At 42.3% G+C, this 19,078-nt stretch overlaps 1 protein-coding gene across 1 annotated transcript in view; it reads right to left on the bottom strand.

Moving 5' to 3' along the window:
• Nucleotides 1–19,078, bottom strand: part of med25 (mediator complex subunit 25) — a gene marked incomplete at its 3' end in the record, with an annotated part of 34,297 nt that overhangs the window by 6,234 nt on the left and 8,985 nt on the right. Inside the window, exons 11-14 of the mRNA XM_079253131.1 lie at nucleotides 15,612–15,780; nucleotides 15,463–15,543; nucleotides 14,998–15,105; nucleotides 14,892–14,920 (exon numbers count right to left, since the gene is read on the bottom strand). Coding sequence (XP_079109257.1) covers nucleotides 14,892–14,920; nucleotides 14,998–15,105; nucleotides 15,463–15,543; nucleotides 15,612–15,780 — 387 coding nt within the window. The remainder of the gene's footprint in view (nucleotides 1–14,891; nucleotides 14,921–14,997; nucleotides 15,106–15,462; nucleotides 15,544–15,611; nucleotides 15,781–19,078) is intronic.

Below are 19,078 nucleotides of genomic sequence, written 5' to 3'. Positions count from 1 at the left end.
GAGTCAAGGCAACAGTGGTGTCAGTAGTAATCAGAGCATCGGGGCCGTGACCTCCAAACCGGTAGAGTGGCTTCAACAGATTCATTTAACTCCATCAGAGATCTCTGTCAAGAAGAAATCCATCATAGGGACAGCTAAGATACTCTGTTGAACCCCGAGGCTCCCATGTCAGAGGATGTAGAGTGTGTGTGTTAGACACAGAGGAAGGGCCAATCTGCATATTCACAGATCTATGCAGATGAAATCAGGGTAGGATGTGCTTTTATTCGAGCAATGTTTCAAAATATTTTTATATCATTCATCATAATGAAGTTTTTTTTGGACAAGTTAATGATGAAAAACAATTACTCCTTTTTCCATGTGAGACCAGATCTTCCCTTTCAGAAGTAACAAACTAAAACAGGCATGATGCTCAATGCTGCGGACTACAAACAGCATCTCAATCTCTCTTATCAGGAGTCTGCTAATAAGATCCTCCAAATGATGAGCATGAAGTCAGTGGAGACCTGGAAAATGAGCTGAAATAAGTACAAACCTTCCTTCATATGTAAATAAAACATTTCCCCACAACAGTTTGTGTATAATGTGTGTTTTTATAAATGATTTAAATTCAAGACTTTATTAAAAGCTCCTCCAAATACAAAATCCCGCGTGCCGTGTGCATTATTTCACACATACGTTTCCCAATAATGCAGCATGGTGTATTTAATTTATGTAAGATCTTGACAGGAACAACAAAAAAAGAAGTTTTGCGAGTCTGAGGAATGCTTGGTTGCTCACAATACATTTTTAATGCTTGACTTGCCGACGGCTCTTTAGGATTGAATCCTCATGGTTTTAATTCTTGCTGCAGTGATGGATGCTGTTGAGTTTGTTCTATAAAGATCTGTGCTAATTTACTCATCTTTATACGTCTTCTTACACACACAGAGCTAATAACAAGATCAAATGGTTGGAAAAAGAAGCAAAATAGCATGGCACTAAAAGCAAGTAATCATCAGGGGAGTATACTGAGCATGCATGGGCTGTGCAGCAGATGGTTGGATGGAAATTACTAGAACTTGCGCAAGAAGCAAGAGGCAAGATGAGACGCAATCAGAGTAGAGAGTCAAACAAGCATTGAGTCGAACAGACAGGAGCGCAGTCCTTCTCTCCAGTATCCCGTCTGCACATCAGCATGGAGGCCCATCAATAATGACTCGGCACACACCAAGATGGCAGCTCATGCAGCCTCAAGAAAAAAAAAAACAAGGAGAGAAAAAAAAAAAGGAAAGCTCATCATGTCGGTTGTGTGCGGTGGGAATGGAGCCGTGACCTTTCTTGATCGTGGCGACATCTCAACAGTCAGGGTTGTGCCTCTGAGGCTTCAGGACAGCAGAAAATCTGCTCTCGCGCACCTCAATTTCTGAGACAAGGAAGTAATTTAAAATAATGACCTAAAACAGAGTTCTTCTTTTTCTGCTCCGAACAGCGGAGAACCTTTATGTTACCGCGTCACATCTGCTGGGAGACCGCCGCTACATCAGGAAGCGCTTACATAACGGCTGCTGCTGATTCAGTCAATTTACTCAATCAATTTAATCAATTTACATTTAATTAAAATTCAGTTAGCCGTGGTCCACGTCTAAGAAGATAAATATCATTAGGTTTTACTGATCAATATCAGCATTGATCAACAACGCCATCTGAATCTCTTAATCTGAACTGAATTTAACAGCCCCACTCCCCATAAAACAGCTATTTTGTTATCTTGTGCTGCTTGTAGTACTTCATTTTAGTGACCAGCGTTGGACTTTAACTGCAGCTTCAGAGCATTAAAAAGTAAAAAAAATCTTGGGGAAATTGGCTCCTTCTATTTAAACAGCATCAATATCAGCAGTAAGCGTCCACACAACACCCAGCAATAAAAAACGATTCAGGAACAATCTTGCAGAATTTGTAGCACACGAGTTGTAAACAGAAATAATGCTTGTGGCCTAATTGCTTACAACAGTGAGTTAGTGTAGTGGGGTGATGAAGAGGGCAAGCGTAAGAACCCAGAGCCATTTCCTGCAACCCCCCCTTTTGTCTCCTGCTCCAGTATGAAAGCCAACAACACAAAGTGATGTCTCCTTACAAACCGACACAGTCTAAGCACCTTGAGGCAACGCCAGTGGGGGATGTGGGGGGGGCGGGAAGGGGAAAAGAGTTGAGCATCTTTCTATCTTTGGAGGTTCTTTTGAAGTAACGTTTTAGGAAACAGGTCATGTGGTTGCAGCACTGGTCAGTTTTCTTGACCTCTTGATGTGACTCTATTGTAAACACGACTAAAGCGTTTTACGCTGTGAGATCGTTCATCTAGTTTATAAAACAGTAAAACTACATTCTGGTAGTAATGTTAGTATTGTTAATGTAAAATATTTCGCCTCAGAATGTAGCGCTAGGTGATGACGAGCATCTATGCAAAGCTGTTAACTAGCATGATCACCTGATTAAGCTCTCCAAAACTAAACTAATGAGCAAAGAAACACGGCAGATCCTGCAGGGCAGGAGCAAAAGCTGGGGAAAGAGGTGGAAATTCAGAGAACAAGTGAAAAACAAGCTGCTGGAAATAATGAACAGTTCTTCACATCCTCTACACAAAGTAAAGACAGAACAATGTGTTCGGTGAGAGGCTTCGTCGCCTCCAATGCGAGACAGAAAGACACAGGGAGTCATACACACCCGCCAAATCAAGGCACCACTATCCTGCAAGTCCCCCCCCCCATTTGTAGGAAATGTGCAGTATAAATAAAACTGCCATTACTTTCTTTACAAACAAACAAAAGAAAAATAAGACAACTACACTGTTTCTCTCTGGGATTAATATAGTATTTTTCATTTCATTGGTCATTTCAGCTGCTCGGATAGGAAATGTGACGTTTTGAGGTCCTGCATTACTTTTCAATGTGGACACGTCTCGGTAACAGGGAAGATCTTTGGAACTGAACCGTTTGTAGCGAGTATTATCTCTCAGGAAGATCAAGAGGAAAGCTTAAACCCTGCTAAGCATTCTTCACACCCTCAGCGCAATGCAGCGAGGAAACAAAAGTGTCCACTCAGAGGCTTCTTCAAGTGACTGCAAGACAGAAAGATACAGGAAGTAACTGCTGCCAACATCGCTCTCCAGAACAAGATGACTGACAAGGATTTAAAAAGAAGATACTGAATGAAAAACTCTGAACAAAGTACATTTTCCTCTCAGAGAAATTTACTAAATTTCATTGTACTGAATCAGCCCCATCACGTTGTACAGCTAACCCCATTAGATCCTCTCTGTATGCTGTTTTATGTTGGAAGTATCCAAGTTTCACCCAATAAGCCCTGCTGGAACAGAATCATTTCATCCAATTGAATTCAGAACCGATTTTAAGTGTGCACGCTGCAGATTGTGTTAACTGTGTACAGTTTGTTAGCACCTTTGTTCATTAAATTTTCTGTCATGGGGCGCAGTCTATATTTAAAAACTAGGCAATAAATAAATTACGTACACTATGCACATCCCTGAGGGAAAAAAGTAGCAGGCAGAGTTTTGCACACTATTCTGAAATCATGTGGATTCCCATAGGAATGAATGGATTTCTGGTTGGCTTTAAAAAAGGCACACATACATGAGGAAACAAGATATGTTTATGTGCATCACTTCAGTGAAGAAACATACTATATAAATCTGATTTGTTGCAACAAGAATTTGAAAAAAAAAAAAAAAAGGCTCTCTGATGTTGAAAACTCGATTTTTTTTTTTAAATTTCAAGGATATGTGTTTAACTTTAAAAAAAAAAAAAAAAAGAAAAAAAAAAAAAAGATTTTCCTCTTTTTCTTGTAAAACGCTGCCCACTACATTTGAGGTGTGTAAAAGTGACCATCATGCTCTTCATGCAAATCTGTTAATTTGAAATAAAGTTACATAAAGTGCAGATTTAATTAAACTCAGTGTGTCCTGAGGATGAAAACATCTCTTTAAAAGGGAATTTTGACATTCTGCATAGCTTTAATAAGCACAAGAATCTTTGAAGGAACCGTGTACAAGAATGACTGACATCTAGAGGCAAAGATTGGGATAGGGTTGGGATTGGACGGTGGCCCACAGTGGCCATAATTGTTCCAGACACAAACAAGTTTTCACCTGTGAGTAGATCCAGTGCAGCGATGACTGAGCTACAGGTCACTGCCTCAGAAGTGTCAACATGTCTACAGTCTTCCATAGTTCTTTCTAAGCATTACCGTGTAACTGTCTGACTGTAAAACTGTGTATCTGACTTGTTTTGATGACCAAGTGAGAATTTTTATCGACATTCCTGGAGCGGTCGTTTCCCAGCAGCATCCTAAAGCTGACAAAGCACAAATTCACAACTGTTGCCTCCAGGATGCCGCATCATGATACAGCTGAGTGGCACTTTAATCACACGCCCGCGGCTGCATATCAAGACATGGTTTGAACATACACCATGTCTGACTCATCAAAACGTGCAAAAAAAACAATAACAGAGCAAGAGCGGAGAAGAAAGACAGAAAGGAACAGTGCAGGACAAGAGTCAACTCTGGACTGACTTTTACTGACAAGAGAAAGCTCAGAGTGCAGGTAGGATGCAAGATAGATGCCACATTCGGGACTAAGAATCATGTACTACAAGTATTTCAAACATACGTCCATGTATGTGCCTTATTAGCGTTATTTATCCCAAACGAGTTCTAGCACATATCAAACAAACCAGAACTGAAGTTTTAAAGCCATTTAGATGTACCATAGTAAAAAAAAACTAGCACAAGAATTACAGGTGGCACATACATGGACCCACAGCAAGTAGATATAAATGTTTCTTTTTACGAAAATAAAAACATCCCAGTTATTTTGGTGAAGTGACTGGATACCAATAGAAATGCAGTTTTTAATGATGTTTTCATTTTTTTCTTTCATTGACCTTAAGAAACGAGTTAAACTTCTGAAACAGCCTCAGCCGGACCATCAACACTCCTGAAAAAGATACTCTTTTTTATTAAGGAAAAACTTTGGTTTTAAAACATCATATTGTCGAAATCAGTGGACTTCAAATAGTTTCTGAAATCAATTTGAATCTTTCTAAATAGCGGTGAAGAGATTAGGCCATCATTCCTGCTGTTACACTGACAATTTTTCCACATGACTTAATAACAGATGAGAAGCTGATTTTCTCCCTTTTCTCTGAGAAAACCGGCTTTAAAAGCTGCAGACTGACAGTCAGAAAATCCTTCCAAAATATGAGGCCGGTCTTTAGTCAGTCAAGAATTGCAGCGACAGAAAAGTAAAAACCAGTTAATTTCATCAAACGATTAAACATTTAGCAATGAAAATGTGACTTTTTCCATCTCACCAGGTAACCCAGACCATTAAAAGACATCTTGTATTCATATTTATGTAAAAGAAAATCTGAAGGAAATTCATTTAGTTCTGATGGTTTTCATTTTGGCCAGACTTCCTGCCTCCACAGACAGACATGCCGCAGTTCTGTATCAACTGTGAGTCAATAAAGTGGACAAAAAGAGAAAGAAAAAGCAGTGGCAGTCTGCCCAAAAGGATCAAATGTGTTTTTATGGCAGTAACGGCACAATCAAGGTAACATATCTATATTTTACATTAAACTTTATGCTATTTCCTGATGTGCAGCCTCATGGAAGATGTGTGTACTTGTATGTGTGCATGTGTGTGTGTGAAAAGCTTGAAGGAAGTCGATCCAAAACGAACAAAAGCTGCCATCTAGAGAATTCAAGTTGAGATTTAAGACTAAAAATCTTCAAAAGCAAAGCAATGTCCCAACGTCTACCTGTGGCAGTCTCATCATCATTATTTAGATATAATCCAATCAGCGGATGAACCTCCTGTAAACACCAGATCAGCTGAGTCCCAATTTCATAAAGCGATTCGGACGTCCGTGGACACTGTCCTCAACACTGAGCTGCGTTTGAACACAAATCAGTTTCATCTCACTGCTTCTTATGAGAAAAGAAGATGACAAACCAAGGCAGAACCAAGTGAGAGGCTGCCATGAGGTCTTTTTACTTTCCCAGATGTTAATTGCTGCAGGCCTTTGCAGAGCTTTTCTATCGCGAGTGCGATCTCTTTGCTGCACAGCTCATAAGGAGGAGACACATTTAGGATGGGATAAATATGATTACCCTCAGTGTCAGCTGCTTAACATAAAACAACCCTTAAAGTTTTATTTATCAGCCCGCGTTATCTTGTTCGGCCCAGCTGCAGCTCAGACAGGCGCCGTATGCAGAGGAAAGGCCACCGAGGTTCAGGAATGTTCCCAAATTTAGGAATAATATATAAGGAAACACATCTCATTTGTTTCATCATTCTTCAGCAGTCATGTCAAATTGTAATCCTGCCATAGAGACAGTTTCAGTATAATCATCCCATTATAATCCCATCCAGACCTTCCACAGTCTGCTACCAACTAGCATTCATTTTTCACCCAGCCTGTTCATCTAGCCTTATTTTATCCTTCCCTCCCAGCTCCATACTGGTCCCAGGGTGGCCCATCACACTTAAAGCTCGCGCTCTTCACACACACTTATACACATTTAAAGCACTTGACTAACCAGGCTAAATTGACTTCAGGATGAAAGACCATGAGGGGGAGCACTTTTTAAAAAAATAAAAAGGAAAATTCAGCATTACAACACAGAAGTTCTGATTTAATGGAAACATAAAATACACATTCTGCAGCTGAGAAGAAGCCGAGTCACGCGGAGGATTTTCTCTTTTTAACGATCATGGAAGGAGTTGGGGATGGGAACAAGTCGTTGTGAACAGACGTTGATGTTGAGCAATTTGGGGGTGGATGGGGTAGGGGGGGGGGGACGCCGCTGTGTCCCATTGTGCTGGATGAGCGAGAGAAAGCCCGCACTCCACAACTTCCTTCCTTCTGTGTCTTCTGCCGGCCTCCCGCGCCGCTTACCCTTCCACCCCCAGCACTGAAAGAAAGTTGGATGAGTACTGTCCTCGCCAATGAATGAAGCCCTGACTTCACTTGCCCACACACACATACACACACAAAACACTTTAAGCAGTGTGACTAATAGCATACAAATGCCCTTTGTGTAGCTTAGGTTACACCTGATTCATTTCTGGCTTCCAGGGGATGGAGCCCCTGGTGATTGAAATATTCAAACATGTAAGATGTTAGTACAGATGTTAGTGAGCTAAATCGATGATGGCAATCGATCCCCCCCCCCCCCCCCCCCCCGCCACACACACACACACACACACACACACACACACCACTGCATTGACAGGGACAGCTGTGCACAACCCGAATAAGGTGAAAACACAACAAGTGTAGTAACGATTGATTTTTTTCTCTCCCCGATATTGCGGGCAGTAATTTTACCAACAATTATAGGTTTATTTGGAGACATATTTGAATCTGCCTTCCTTTTGACTCAGTCTGTGTCTGATAACTGATATCATTAAGTGGCTGGCTTGTTGCATAGCAAGAGAAAGGGGGGGGGGGGGGCATCTCTTTCTTATTGCAGATGAAATTTGCCTGGAGGATGTTGAAGAAGAGACGTGGATCTGCACCGAAAACGGTAGCACTGCGTTCATCTGCATCTCCTGTGTGTTTAACAGTAAGACTCGTCGTGGATATGTGGTCTCAACCATCCTCATGAAGGATACAGATCAATCCCAAAAGTCAAAAGCAGGTCATTACTCATCTTTTTCTAGCCTGTCCTGCTAATTATATCATGTTAGGATTCAGTTAGCCCTGAGCGGGCAGTACACAGTGTTCAAGAGCCTCCTCCTGTCCACTGATTCCTCCACAAACACACAAGTGTTGCTAATATTGTGACAAATATGAGGGAAAGAAATAAATTCAAAGAAAATCCTAAAACTTGTCTGTCTTTCTGTCGGTACCAGCTAGTTTAAGCTACTTTTTTTTTTTTTCTCTGAAACACAGCTTAAATCCTCCGATGCAACATGATGGAAACATTCCTCAGACATTTTGCGCCATATTGACATGAAGCATCACTTCAGATTCAGTCAGCACATCATGCATGATGAGAATCTCCCATTCCACCACATCTAAAAGCTGCTCTGTTACACAGGTGTCAAACTCCCTGCAGGCTGTTGGTGTTTCCATGCTCTAACGCAGCTGACCGAGTTGAATAGGTTGACACGTTGCTGTTGGATCCATTTGATTTAAAACAAGAGTGTTGGTGCAGGGAAACAATAAAATCCTGCCGGAAACGTGCCCTTGAGGACTGGAGATTGAGACCCCTGCTCTATAGGATTGGCATTGGAGAAGAGTTACCTCAGTGTCATGTTGAAGAAAGCAGTTGGAGATGGTTTGAGCCTGCTAACATGGTGCATCATCCTGCTGGAAGTACCCACTAGAAGATGCTACACCGTGCTGATAAAGGGATGGACATGGTCAGGAGCAGGACTCAGCTGGGATGAGGAGGGTAAACCACGCCATGTTGGTAGGACAGGGTCCAAAGTGGGCCAATAAAATATCCCCCACACCATCACATCACCAGCAACATTGAATAGACACCAGCAACATTGAATAGAGGCAGGATGGATCCATGTTTTCATGATATTTTTCCCCAACTCTGACCACACCACCTGAACGTGGGGCTGAAATGGAGACTCACCAGACCAGCAACGTTTTTCCATCTTCTATGGCAGGGATTCTGGAGGACCAGTGTCCTGCAGGTTTTCCAAGTGTTCCTGCTGGAAAACACCTGACCCTGACTCAGACAAGCTCTGCACATGTCTGCGAAATACACATTGATTTGAATCGGGTGTGGTGCAGCACTTGGAAAACCTGCAGGACACCAATCCTTGAGGACCAGGAATGGGGGTCCCTGTTTTACTGTCCAGTGTCCAGTTCTCAGCTGACAGGAGAGGCACTCGGTGGTCTTCTGCTGCTGGAGACCATCTGCTACAAGGCTGGACGTGAGATGATGTTCTACATATCTTGCATATCAACTTCCTTTAGTCTTTCTGCCGGAGGTTTCCTTCCTGTTAAAAGGGAGTTTTTTCCTTCCCACTGTCACCAGTGTGCTTGCTCAGGATGGGAGATTGAGTTGGAGCCTCCAACTCAATCTGCTGTGTTTTTTTCCTGTCTGTAAAGCGTCTTGAGATGGCATTGCCATGATTTGACACTATATAAATAAAGTTGAATTGAACTGAACTGAATTGAATTGAATTGAATTAAAACGTCTCCAAGCAGTCTGTCCATTCTCCTCTGACATCAACAAGACATTCTGGACATTTTCTCTTCTTCAGACCTTCTGTACAAACTCTAGAGATAGTTGTGTGTGTGAAGATCTCAGCAGAACAGCAGTTTCTGAAACACTCAGACCAACAACCGGTCCACGTTCGGTCACTTAAACCCCCTTTCTTCCTCATCTTGATGCTCAGTCTGAACTTCAGGAAATCACCTTGACCATATCTACACGACTAACGCTGCTGTCATTTGATTGGCTGATAAGATATTTGTATAATTAAGCAGAGGAAGGGGTGTATCTACTGAACTGGCCTGAGGGGAAAGTCTTCCCTTCTTTTCATGTCTACCTATTAATCTGTTTGCTACCAGAATAAAAAACCAACATCACATTTTTGCTCCACGGTGTTCTCAGCAAAAAGAAAACCAAAAGAGGAGACAGGAATGGACACCTGACTGCAGAAAACTGGACTCATGTTCCAACACAGCTTTCCACCTGCTTTCATCCTGTCCTTCCTTTCACGTCCTCTGCTCGATTATTGTACTTCATTACACGTGAAATTACTTTTGTTTGGTCAAGGTTAGACATAATGAGTCTAAGTTAACATCATGGCCAGGTGTTAAATAAAAACAATAAAATACATTTTTAATCACAGAAAGCTTCACTAACATTTTCCTCATTGCCATGGCAACATCTCCTCTGACTGGCTACGAACTGAGAGAAACGTTGCACGTCCCTAAAGAGACACTTTGAAAGGTATCCTCTGCAAATCGAGACCCACCAAGGGTCGGTATGTGAAGCGAACGAGATACTAACCAGAAATATTTGCTTCTAAGTCCACTCTTCACCACAATACTCACGTTGCAATTAGTTCTAAGTAGGGATGCACCGATACCGATAGCAGCATCGGTATCAGTTCAATACCAGGCTTGTGTACTCATACTCGGTATGAATAAAAGTGTACCGATACCACAACCGATACCACACTAGTCAAGCCAGCGCAGATGTGTTTGATGACATGCTTCGGACATGTTTTAAAAGAAATAAATGCATTGAATGTTAAAATGTGACATTCTTTGTTCCACTAAAAGCTAGATCTTTGTTTCAAAACCACACATTTATAGTTGTATTTAGGTAAAATGTTCAAAATAAAACTTGTTGAAATTGTTAGATCTGTAATGTTCTTATATTTGTATTGGTGAGGTAACTTCAGAAAGGATGGGTCATTTATTACAGCCTAATGAACTCTTACACAGTATAACAACAATAATAACCATAGTCACAATAATGTTCACATAAACAGATTTGGTATCGGCAAAATATCGGTATCAGCAGATATTCAAATTTCAGGTATCTGTATCGGATCTGAACTCCCAAAAAGTGGATCGGTGCATCCCTTTTTCTAAGTGTGTTAAATGATATTTATAAAATAATGTCAGTGTACGAAATTCTTCGAATACATGCATGAAACTAATTGAATGAAATTAAATGCATCACATCAACTTCTAAACAGTAATTTTCTGTTTGATTTAATGCAAAACACAAGATGGGTTCACCTCATTTCTATCATTTTATGTTCTAGGAGGTCAGTAAATGTGTTTTAAATGCAGCTCTCGGTGTCCTGTGTCACCCTGTTACCACTTGAGCTAATCTGTCATTTTGCACTCCCCAGCTGAATGTACATAAGGTCAATTGAGCTTATGATTGTATGATAAACTATTAATTAGAAATGAAACTCCTCCTCGTTTCCTCCCCACTTACTTATTAAGCTTCCTAATGTGATCTCATGGCAGGTCACACACTCTGTGATGCTCTTACACTCCTACATTTTCTGCATCTTGCTGCAGCAAATGCTTCGTTTAGGTTACTGTGGCGGCGTTACAATAACCACTTATTTATAGAAAACAGCATAACATCGGGTGATTGGGTTTTACTTCAAACTGGATAATTTGGCGTTCCGCATTTTAATCAGCGCTCATCCTTGTCAAATAGGATATACTGCAGACCCCTTTCCACGGTCTCCTACCTCGTCCGCCCACTCAGACTGTCCAAAGACACAGTGCTGCTCTCATTAGGATGCAGGATGCAGAGAGGAGCCCTGATCTATTCAGAATTGCTCCTACAAGAGCGGGGGACCTCCTCCCTTTCAGAGGAGGCAGAGAGCTGCAGATTAAAAGTCACTGTGTTCATCGCCCTGCTAAAGCACTCCCATTAACAGACATTACATTACCTCCACCCCACATGGTCAAATCCCTAACTGGGGGCTCCGTAGCACTTGTCATTACGTGCTGGGATGAAAGTCCTTTTAATGTTAACATCTTCACACTCACAACAGCAGCTCCCAGCTTCAAATGAAAATCCAGTTATTACTGTCCGTTCTGTGGCGCTGCTGGTCGTGACGGCGATTTCGTGAACAATTAATCCGTTTTAAAGGTTGGCGAGTGTGTTGATACACTCAGTTCACTCCGCTCCTGCTTGCTGAGGGGGAAACCAGAGCCAAGCAGCTAATCAAAATGTCTCTCAGCCATTTACACAGAAGTGTAAATTGCACAGTTTTTTGGGGTTCCTGTAAAACCTTTTTGCTCGTGTTTCTGAGCGGAGCAGTTGTTGCTCGCAGCTGTTTTGGAGGACAGAGCTTGCTTCAGCATTTCTGTGTTTCATGCTGCCTTCACTGTTATTTTTTTCTGCTCATGAGAAAGAAGGTGTGTGTGTTTCTCTCAGGAGGTCAAACTTGTGGCATGTCAGCTCTGACTCCATGTGATTGTTTGTCTATGTGACATTTCTGTGATGGGGTCGGTCTATATGCTGTATTCAGGCTTTTTCCCTCTCTTTTTACTGAACCCCATCGGCAAGATCAGGGTGCAGAAGGAGCGCACACATAAACATCTGTGGATCAGCACAGCTGCAACAGTTTAATTTCTCTAATATTTGAAATTAGAAAACAAATATAAATAAATAAGGCAGCCAGGGTTTCATTTAGGTTTAAAACTGATTACAAATGGAAAAAGTGAGATAATCACATGCTTCTGAATGGATTCTTTGGTGCAGTTTTATAGATTAAATTAAAAATCTATCACCTCTTCATTCACGTATTTGGTTCTATGGTTAATAACATGTTTATTGTAACAAAAAAAAAAAAAAAGTTTACTTGGACAAAAATTCAGACCGTTTGTTTTCACCACTGGCACTTGTTGGGACATTGATGCATCTAAGCGACTGTTCTGTAATCTCTGATGTTAAAAGTGAATTAGAGCCGGAGCTGGCTGTATTTAATATTCTCTTTAATAAATCTGCATGTGTGCCTGTTATTTTCAGAGCTCTTCCCCAGACCATGAAGGCATCATCGCCTCCAATGTGCCTCCACCAACAGCTACTTTACAATAAAACAACAAGGTTATTTTCAGAAACACAAAATGAATGATACATGTACTGTAATGGATTAGCTCTGACACGAAACAAAATCTGTGCAGGAATTATTTATTTTTTATTTACTGCAAGCAGAATGTTTTGCAGGATGACAAAGCATCCGGGCCTGGCAATTAAAGCAATTATAAATACTCCTACACAAATGTTGGAAATACTAACATGTGACACGTTGCTTGTGCTGCTGAAATTCCAGTGCAGCACCGTTTCAGGCTGAATTCTAAATGATGACACTTTTGTGGAGGAGCAGCATTATGAGTGTCACTCTGCAGCTTTTTTTTTTCTTTTTCTTTTTTTTTTTTGTTCAACCCTGCTATTGTTTGCAGCATGTAGGGGATGTGGAGCACCAGGTTGTACATCTGCACCAGCACCACAGTGTCTGAAGCAGAGCAACAGAGCAGCAGCACTGCGGGTCAACAGGTGCACTTTTTAAATTAAGCATTAAGTCACGTCTCACTAAGTCACGGGGGGGGGGGGGGTTCAGCTCAAGGTCAAGGTCAAGGTTGTCAGCGTTTCATTTCACGCATGCAGGAGCTGCAGAAGAAGAAAGGAGAGTAGAAGGGGGAAGTGGCAGGAAATACTGAGGACAGTTTACTCCACACACACACACACACACACACAACATAATCATTATAACCACCTGATGTCAAGCTTAGTTCATCACATCCTGTTTAAGAAATCTGATCATGTCTTTTAGTCATTCCTCTTGTCTGTCCTCCTGTCCATACATCATTATGTCTTGTTATGTTTTTGTTTGTTCCACAACGTGTACATTTCTGTTGGAGACATTTTTTCATCTACATGCAGGCATGAAGCAGAATCAAAAATTATTTGTCAAGATATACATTTATTATAAACTGCAAATATCCAGTTTAATACCGACTGAAATACTAGGATGAAGTAAAGTTGTTGTCCAAAGGTAGTGAAACAACAGGAAAAAAGAGAAAGAGAAAGTGGAATAGAGAGAGAAAGAGGAAGAGGAAGAGAAATGGGGTACTGGCAGCAAAAATATTGGGAAATAAAAAGTTAAAGTATAAAGTTATTTTGTGGAAGGAAAAAATTCAGGGAAACATTGAAATAATTTGTATTTGGGTGACTTTTGCTGACAGCTTGCTGTATGCTAATAAAAAGGTCAAAATGAGCTCAAACAATGCAAATATAGTTATAAGCATGGAGAAGAACAGTGATGTCCTGTCTTCTGATAGATTAACACATAATGACAGCGGATTTTGCAGTAGAAGAAGGTTCCTTGTTCAATCGGGGCTTCACAGATTAATAATGACATAGTAATAAACAAAAAATAAAATATTATGAAAACTTCCCATTTTAACCTCTCATATATCATGTTTACTAAAGAGAATAACATTTCTAAGCAGATCTGCTTTAAAAAATATTAAGCAAATACAATAAAATAATTTGTACATTTGTACATAAACCAAATAAAAGTTGTGCAAATAAACTAAAAAATATCCCTCTCATAAGGAATATTCTAGCACTAGAATTAATACATATATACTATTAAAATTGTGGGGGTGGAAATTGAATTTTTTTTTTTTAAAAAAAAAAATCAAATATTGGGATTTTTTGCTTCACAAATTTAAAATTGTTTTTTGTTACAAAATCTTTTTTTTTAAAAATATGAATACATATAATCTATTATAACATTTTTGTTATTTTTACTGTTTTTATTCATCTTTTTATTTGTCTTCTTGGGCATCTTAGCAGCAGAATCATGGTCTGGCTGCTGTGTTGTTTTTTTTCTAATTGAAATGAAGGAAAATGACAAGCAAAAAAAGTTTTGTATGTATTTTTTTTTTTAAATTCTACAAAAATCAGCAAATCAGCCAAAAAATCGGAATCGAATCGGGATGAAAGCATATCGTCACAGCCCTATAAATGGGTGTTTTAAAAAAAGAGAAAACATTTTATTTGGGTCATGTGACTGTCAGGCTGTGCATGAATCAGATGTTTTCACTCCAGCTGCAGATGTAGCCGAAAAGTGAAGCTCCTTGTTCAACTCGGACTTCAGAATAAACATGCAGACGACGTAGCGTAACGTGCAGCAGAGACAGAAATGCTTTTATTATGTCTCCATCTGTCTGTAATCTCCACTTCCACGACTGCGTGCAAGACCTTAGAGTGTTCTGAATAAAGGCCCGTCTTTTTCCACGGCAGCGGCGTGTGCGTGCATGTCTGATAAGCAACACGCTACTGGTCCCCATCCATTCAGGCCTCACCCCAGCCTCCTCTATGAGTGGCACGCTGACTAACACACAGACAGATAAACACTCACACTGACAAACACGATAAGGCTTTGCCCACAAAACACTGACATGGACTGACTGATGGACGTCTCCATGGAGACCAGCCACCAAGACTGACACAATGTCTCTCGCAGCGGAGCGCCATGCCAACTAAGTCGGAGAGGTGAGGGAGAGGAGAGAAGAGAAACTGAGAAAGAAGGAGAGATAAAGAGTGGAGACACACTGCGCAGCACCAGGCTGATTACAAAACAGCGCTGAAATATTCAACTCTGTGTGTGTGTGTGTGTGTGTGTGTGTGTGTGTGTGTGTGTGTGTGTGTGCAGTGCAGATCTGGTCCAATGTGATCGTCTTCCCTGCCCTCTGCTCTGCTCCTCTCACACCCGAGTCTCACCCCATCGCTCACACCTCTCCATCACTTCTCCTCCTTTACACTCCTCCTCCCTCGCAGCTTCAGATCCTCTCCTCTCCTCTCCTCCACATCTGCTCCTCTCCGCGTCCCCTCTCCCTCTCCTACACCTAAGGCGTGTTTATTTCCATACCTCACCTCCTCTGCCGATTTCTCCACCCTTATTTCTCTGCGGTTTCTTCTCTCCACCCCTCTCTCTCTGCCTCTCTCTCCCCCACGCTGTGCGAAATGGAAGCTCTCACAGAGACCTGAGGTTGCCATAGTAACCTGCCATAGTAACCACTCACCATCTTTGCGTGTCTCCGTCACGTCAGCGGGGGCTCGGGGCATCCGCGGCCTTGCTCTGCAGCTCCCAAAGCGGGGCGCCCGCTTGACTAAACCCGGAAAAGTCCCCGGATCCGACGCGCTTCCGGTCGCACAAAACTTTCCAACGACCAGCGGAGAAATGAGCGATGACTGACACAACAGTTGTTATATCATCAGACACAGGTCACCACAGGCAAGGCTGGATTATCCAATGGGCATTATGGGCACAGGCCCAGGGGCCCCTGCCCACATAGAGAAAAAAACATCAGCAGTTTGGACATAAAAATAAATGTACATAAAAGCCAGATAGTTACCACTATTGGTACCACCGGCTGAGAGATGTTAGAAATGTTGTTTCATTCACATTTTTACAATGTTGCGGTGGGGAAGGGGGCCCGTGGAACACTCCGGGCCCAGGGACCTGTGCACTTTTAATCCGGCCCTGACCACAGGCACACAGGTAAGGGGAAAGTTGCCTCTCGTTCGTCCTGATGTGCTCTTAAGGTTTTGAATGTTTTCCATTTCAATAAATGGATCAAACTAGAAGCCATGTGGGGTCGAGGAATGGACGTCTCTGCATACCATGAGGAAGTGTGAGCCTGAACGCCTCACCGCTGCAACACTCAATCCAAAAGCTACCACAGGAGAAATGTGCAAGAGGGGCAAAATATATAAATAAACCGGTACAACTGAGTCAACACTCTACATACATCGTGGAGAGTCTGGGGACTTGCAAAACAAACAGTAAAGGTGACGATGGGCTTGCATGATGGCGCTGAGAGTAATCGTCATAACCACACGGACCCAATCCATGATTTATCACAGCCATGGCACGCAGCTTCACCGCCTGCCTCCTCCCGAGGCTCTTATAGGCCTCCCGGGATCACTGCTGGCATGTCTCATCGCCCTCCTCTGGAGCCACCATCTCACCGTGACATCAGCACCACCCCCCCTCCTCCTCCATCTCTGCCCCTGAAAATCCATCCTCCAACCAGATACAAAAAAGGACATTTGATTACGTGTCATCTTGTGCGACAGCGTGCCCACGCTTCTCTCCAGGCATCTCATTGTGATCTCTCAGAGTGCCGTGGAAACCAAACCTGTCTGTGTCAGGCTGAATCACACGGGCTGAAAAAAACAACAGCAGGAGGCAGCGAGAGGAGGGAAGAAAAAAAAACCTGATAAGCAGCATCACACTTTGGTCATCAGGGCTTCTAATTTCATGTTTACTGCTCTCATTCACTATCTGTTACTTGCCATGTACATCATCAATATTTATACTGTCATCATCATCATCAGCAGCAGCAGCAGCATCAATATGCCACAACAGTTGCGCCTCCAGCCAGCAAGGCCCCAGCCTGACTCTGCAACGCTGTGTTCAGCTCTTATGCCATCACTGACCTGAAACAAACTCCCTCAAGACTCTGTGCCTGGATGCAGCCAAGTATCTCGGAAGCAGGGTGGTCACCGAGGCCTGACCGCCGTCATTACCCAATCACGTTTACTAATACTTAATGTAACCAGAGGAAGATAATGTGTCTTCTCTTTGCCAGACTCAATATCAAACAGCGGGGCTGACCGCTCTCTCTGGCCAACCTGGAAGTTTACCTTCCATGCTCACGATTGATCAGATATTTGGCCTGAGTACCGCCTGACAGCTCTCTCTGGGCATTTGCAAACCTATGAGGAGGGAGGAGGGGGGAGGGGGGGGGGGTACGGAGGAGTCGCCTCAGTTCATTTTTCAGCCATCCCTCTCTTCCTTAGGTCATGATGAGAACATATTCCTCAGGGGAAATCTCACCATTTCTAATTATGTCACTTCAATGGATTATAGCATTCATTTTTATGTCATTAACCATTGCCATTCTTCAAACTATTATTCAATAATTAATGCCCAGGCAGTCATCATGATTCCCAGAGGGCCAACACCCCGGCTCAGGAAGGGAGACTCAGTCCAACCAATCATGGCTAATTATACCCACCCCGCCATCGCAGGCAGCTAAGCATCTCTGCTGCAGAGGGGGTCAGTGCTCAGGCGCCTCCCTGATCCCTGGTTACTGCCATTCAAACTGTGCTACATCATGCACAAAAGCAGAATCACAGATAGGCACGCTCAGGTCAAGGCACAGCGTGAGCGCACGGCGACCGGCGGCAGTATGAAATCTCAGATCGGAGGGGGGTGGGGGGGGGGCTCATCATGCTGCATTATTGCGGGACAGCTGGAGGTTGTTCCCACAATTTCCAGCCTTTTGTGCCTGATCAGTGCCTCTCTCCTCACCCTTCAACCTGTGCACATCAGCAAGTTGTGCAGCCATCAATCACTGCCACCCTTACTCTATGAAGAGATCACCGACCAGCTTGCCCTGATTAGAGCTGTTTAAGCTTCATCCATAATATCTGTCTCTCTCCTGCTCACTGCTTTATGCACAGAAATGACTGTAAGCTACTGTATGTGCTGAGAGCACGCACACACACACACACACACACACACACACACACACACACACACACACACACACACACACACACACACACACACAGACTCGTGCAAATTTAGGGCAACAGTTACTCTCATTGCATTCTAATGCAGCAGCATAAATGTCCCTCAGAATTAATGCAGTCCTTTGTCCTTTTACAGTAAAGGGACAAAGAAAGGCAAACCATACTTTAACCAGATTGAAAGCATTGTGTCTTCATTTCCGAGATCTCTCACTTCGGCCAGGATTGGATTGGGATGATCATTTATATGCTGGACTTCTCCCATGACCTTTCTCACCTCACGTGTTTTTCGGGAGGATTTGCAGTGACTTTTTCACATCGCCTCTGGAAAAATCCCCAATGGCTCCGATATTCCAGCAGCGTTTGAGCAGTGGGGGGGGGGAAGCTGAGCATTATCTCAAAGTCACGCCTTCCCTCTAGGCCAGGTGTGCTGGTATAATTTACCATGTCCCTGTTAACCCGCTTGCTTGTTTTCATCAAGCTCATCGGCCATGCATAAGTGGTGTGCCTCGGAAATTAAAGAGCAGCCTGGCCTGATTCCTCAAATGACTGAAATCATTCGGCCGGAGCTTAATTTGCAGCACGAGAAGGAGCAAGACAGACACGTGTGACTTTGTTAAAATTAATATTTGACAGTTTAAATTAGAAAGTCATAGCAGCGATGCAGTCAATGCCAAAATTCCCTCCTTTTTGTGTTATTTGTTCTTCTATCACAGCTCAGCTGCCAAGGAAAAAAACATGGGCCTGCTCTGTTGTATGAAATGTTAAAGATGTTGATCCATTCCAGCTTTAAAGAGCAAACATGTTAAGATTATATATATATACATATATATATACATATATACATATATATATACACACATATATATATACATATATACATATATACATATATATATATACACATATATACATATATATATATATACATATATATATATATATACAT

Source organism: Telmatherina bonti (assembly GCF_933228915.1).
Source record: "Telmatherina bonti genome assembly, chromosome: 14".
NCBI classification, from domain to species: domain Eukaryota; kingdom Metazoa; phylum Chordata; class Actinopteri; order Atheriniformes; family Telmatherinidae; genus Telmatherina; species Telmatherina bonti.
The sequence above is the reverse complement of the archived record's forward strand: the minus strand, read 5'-3'. Positions and strand labels throughout refer to the sequence as shown.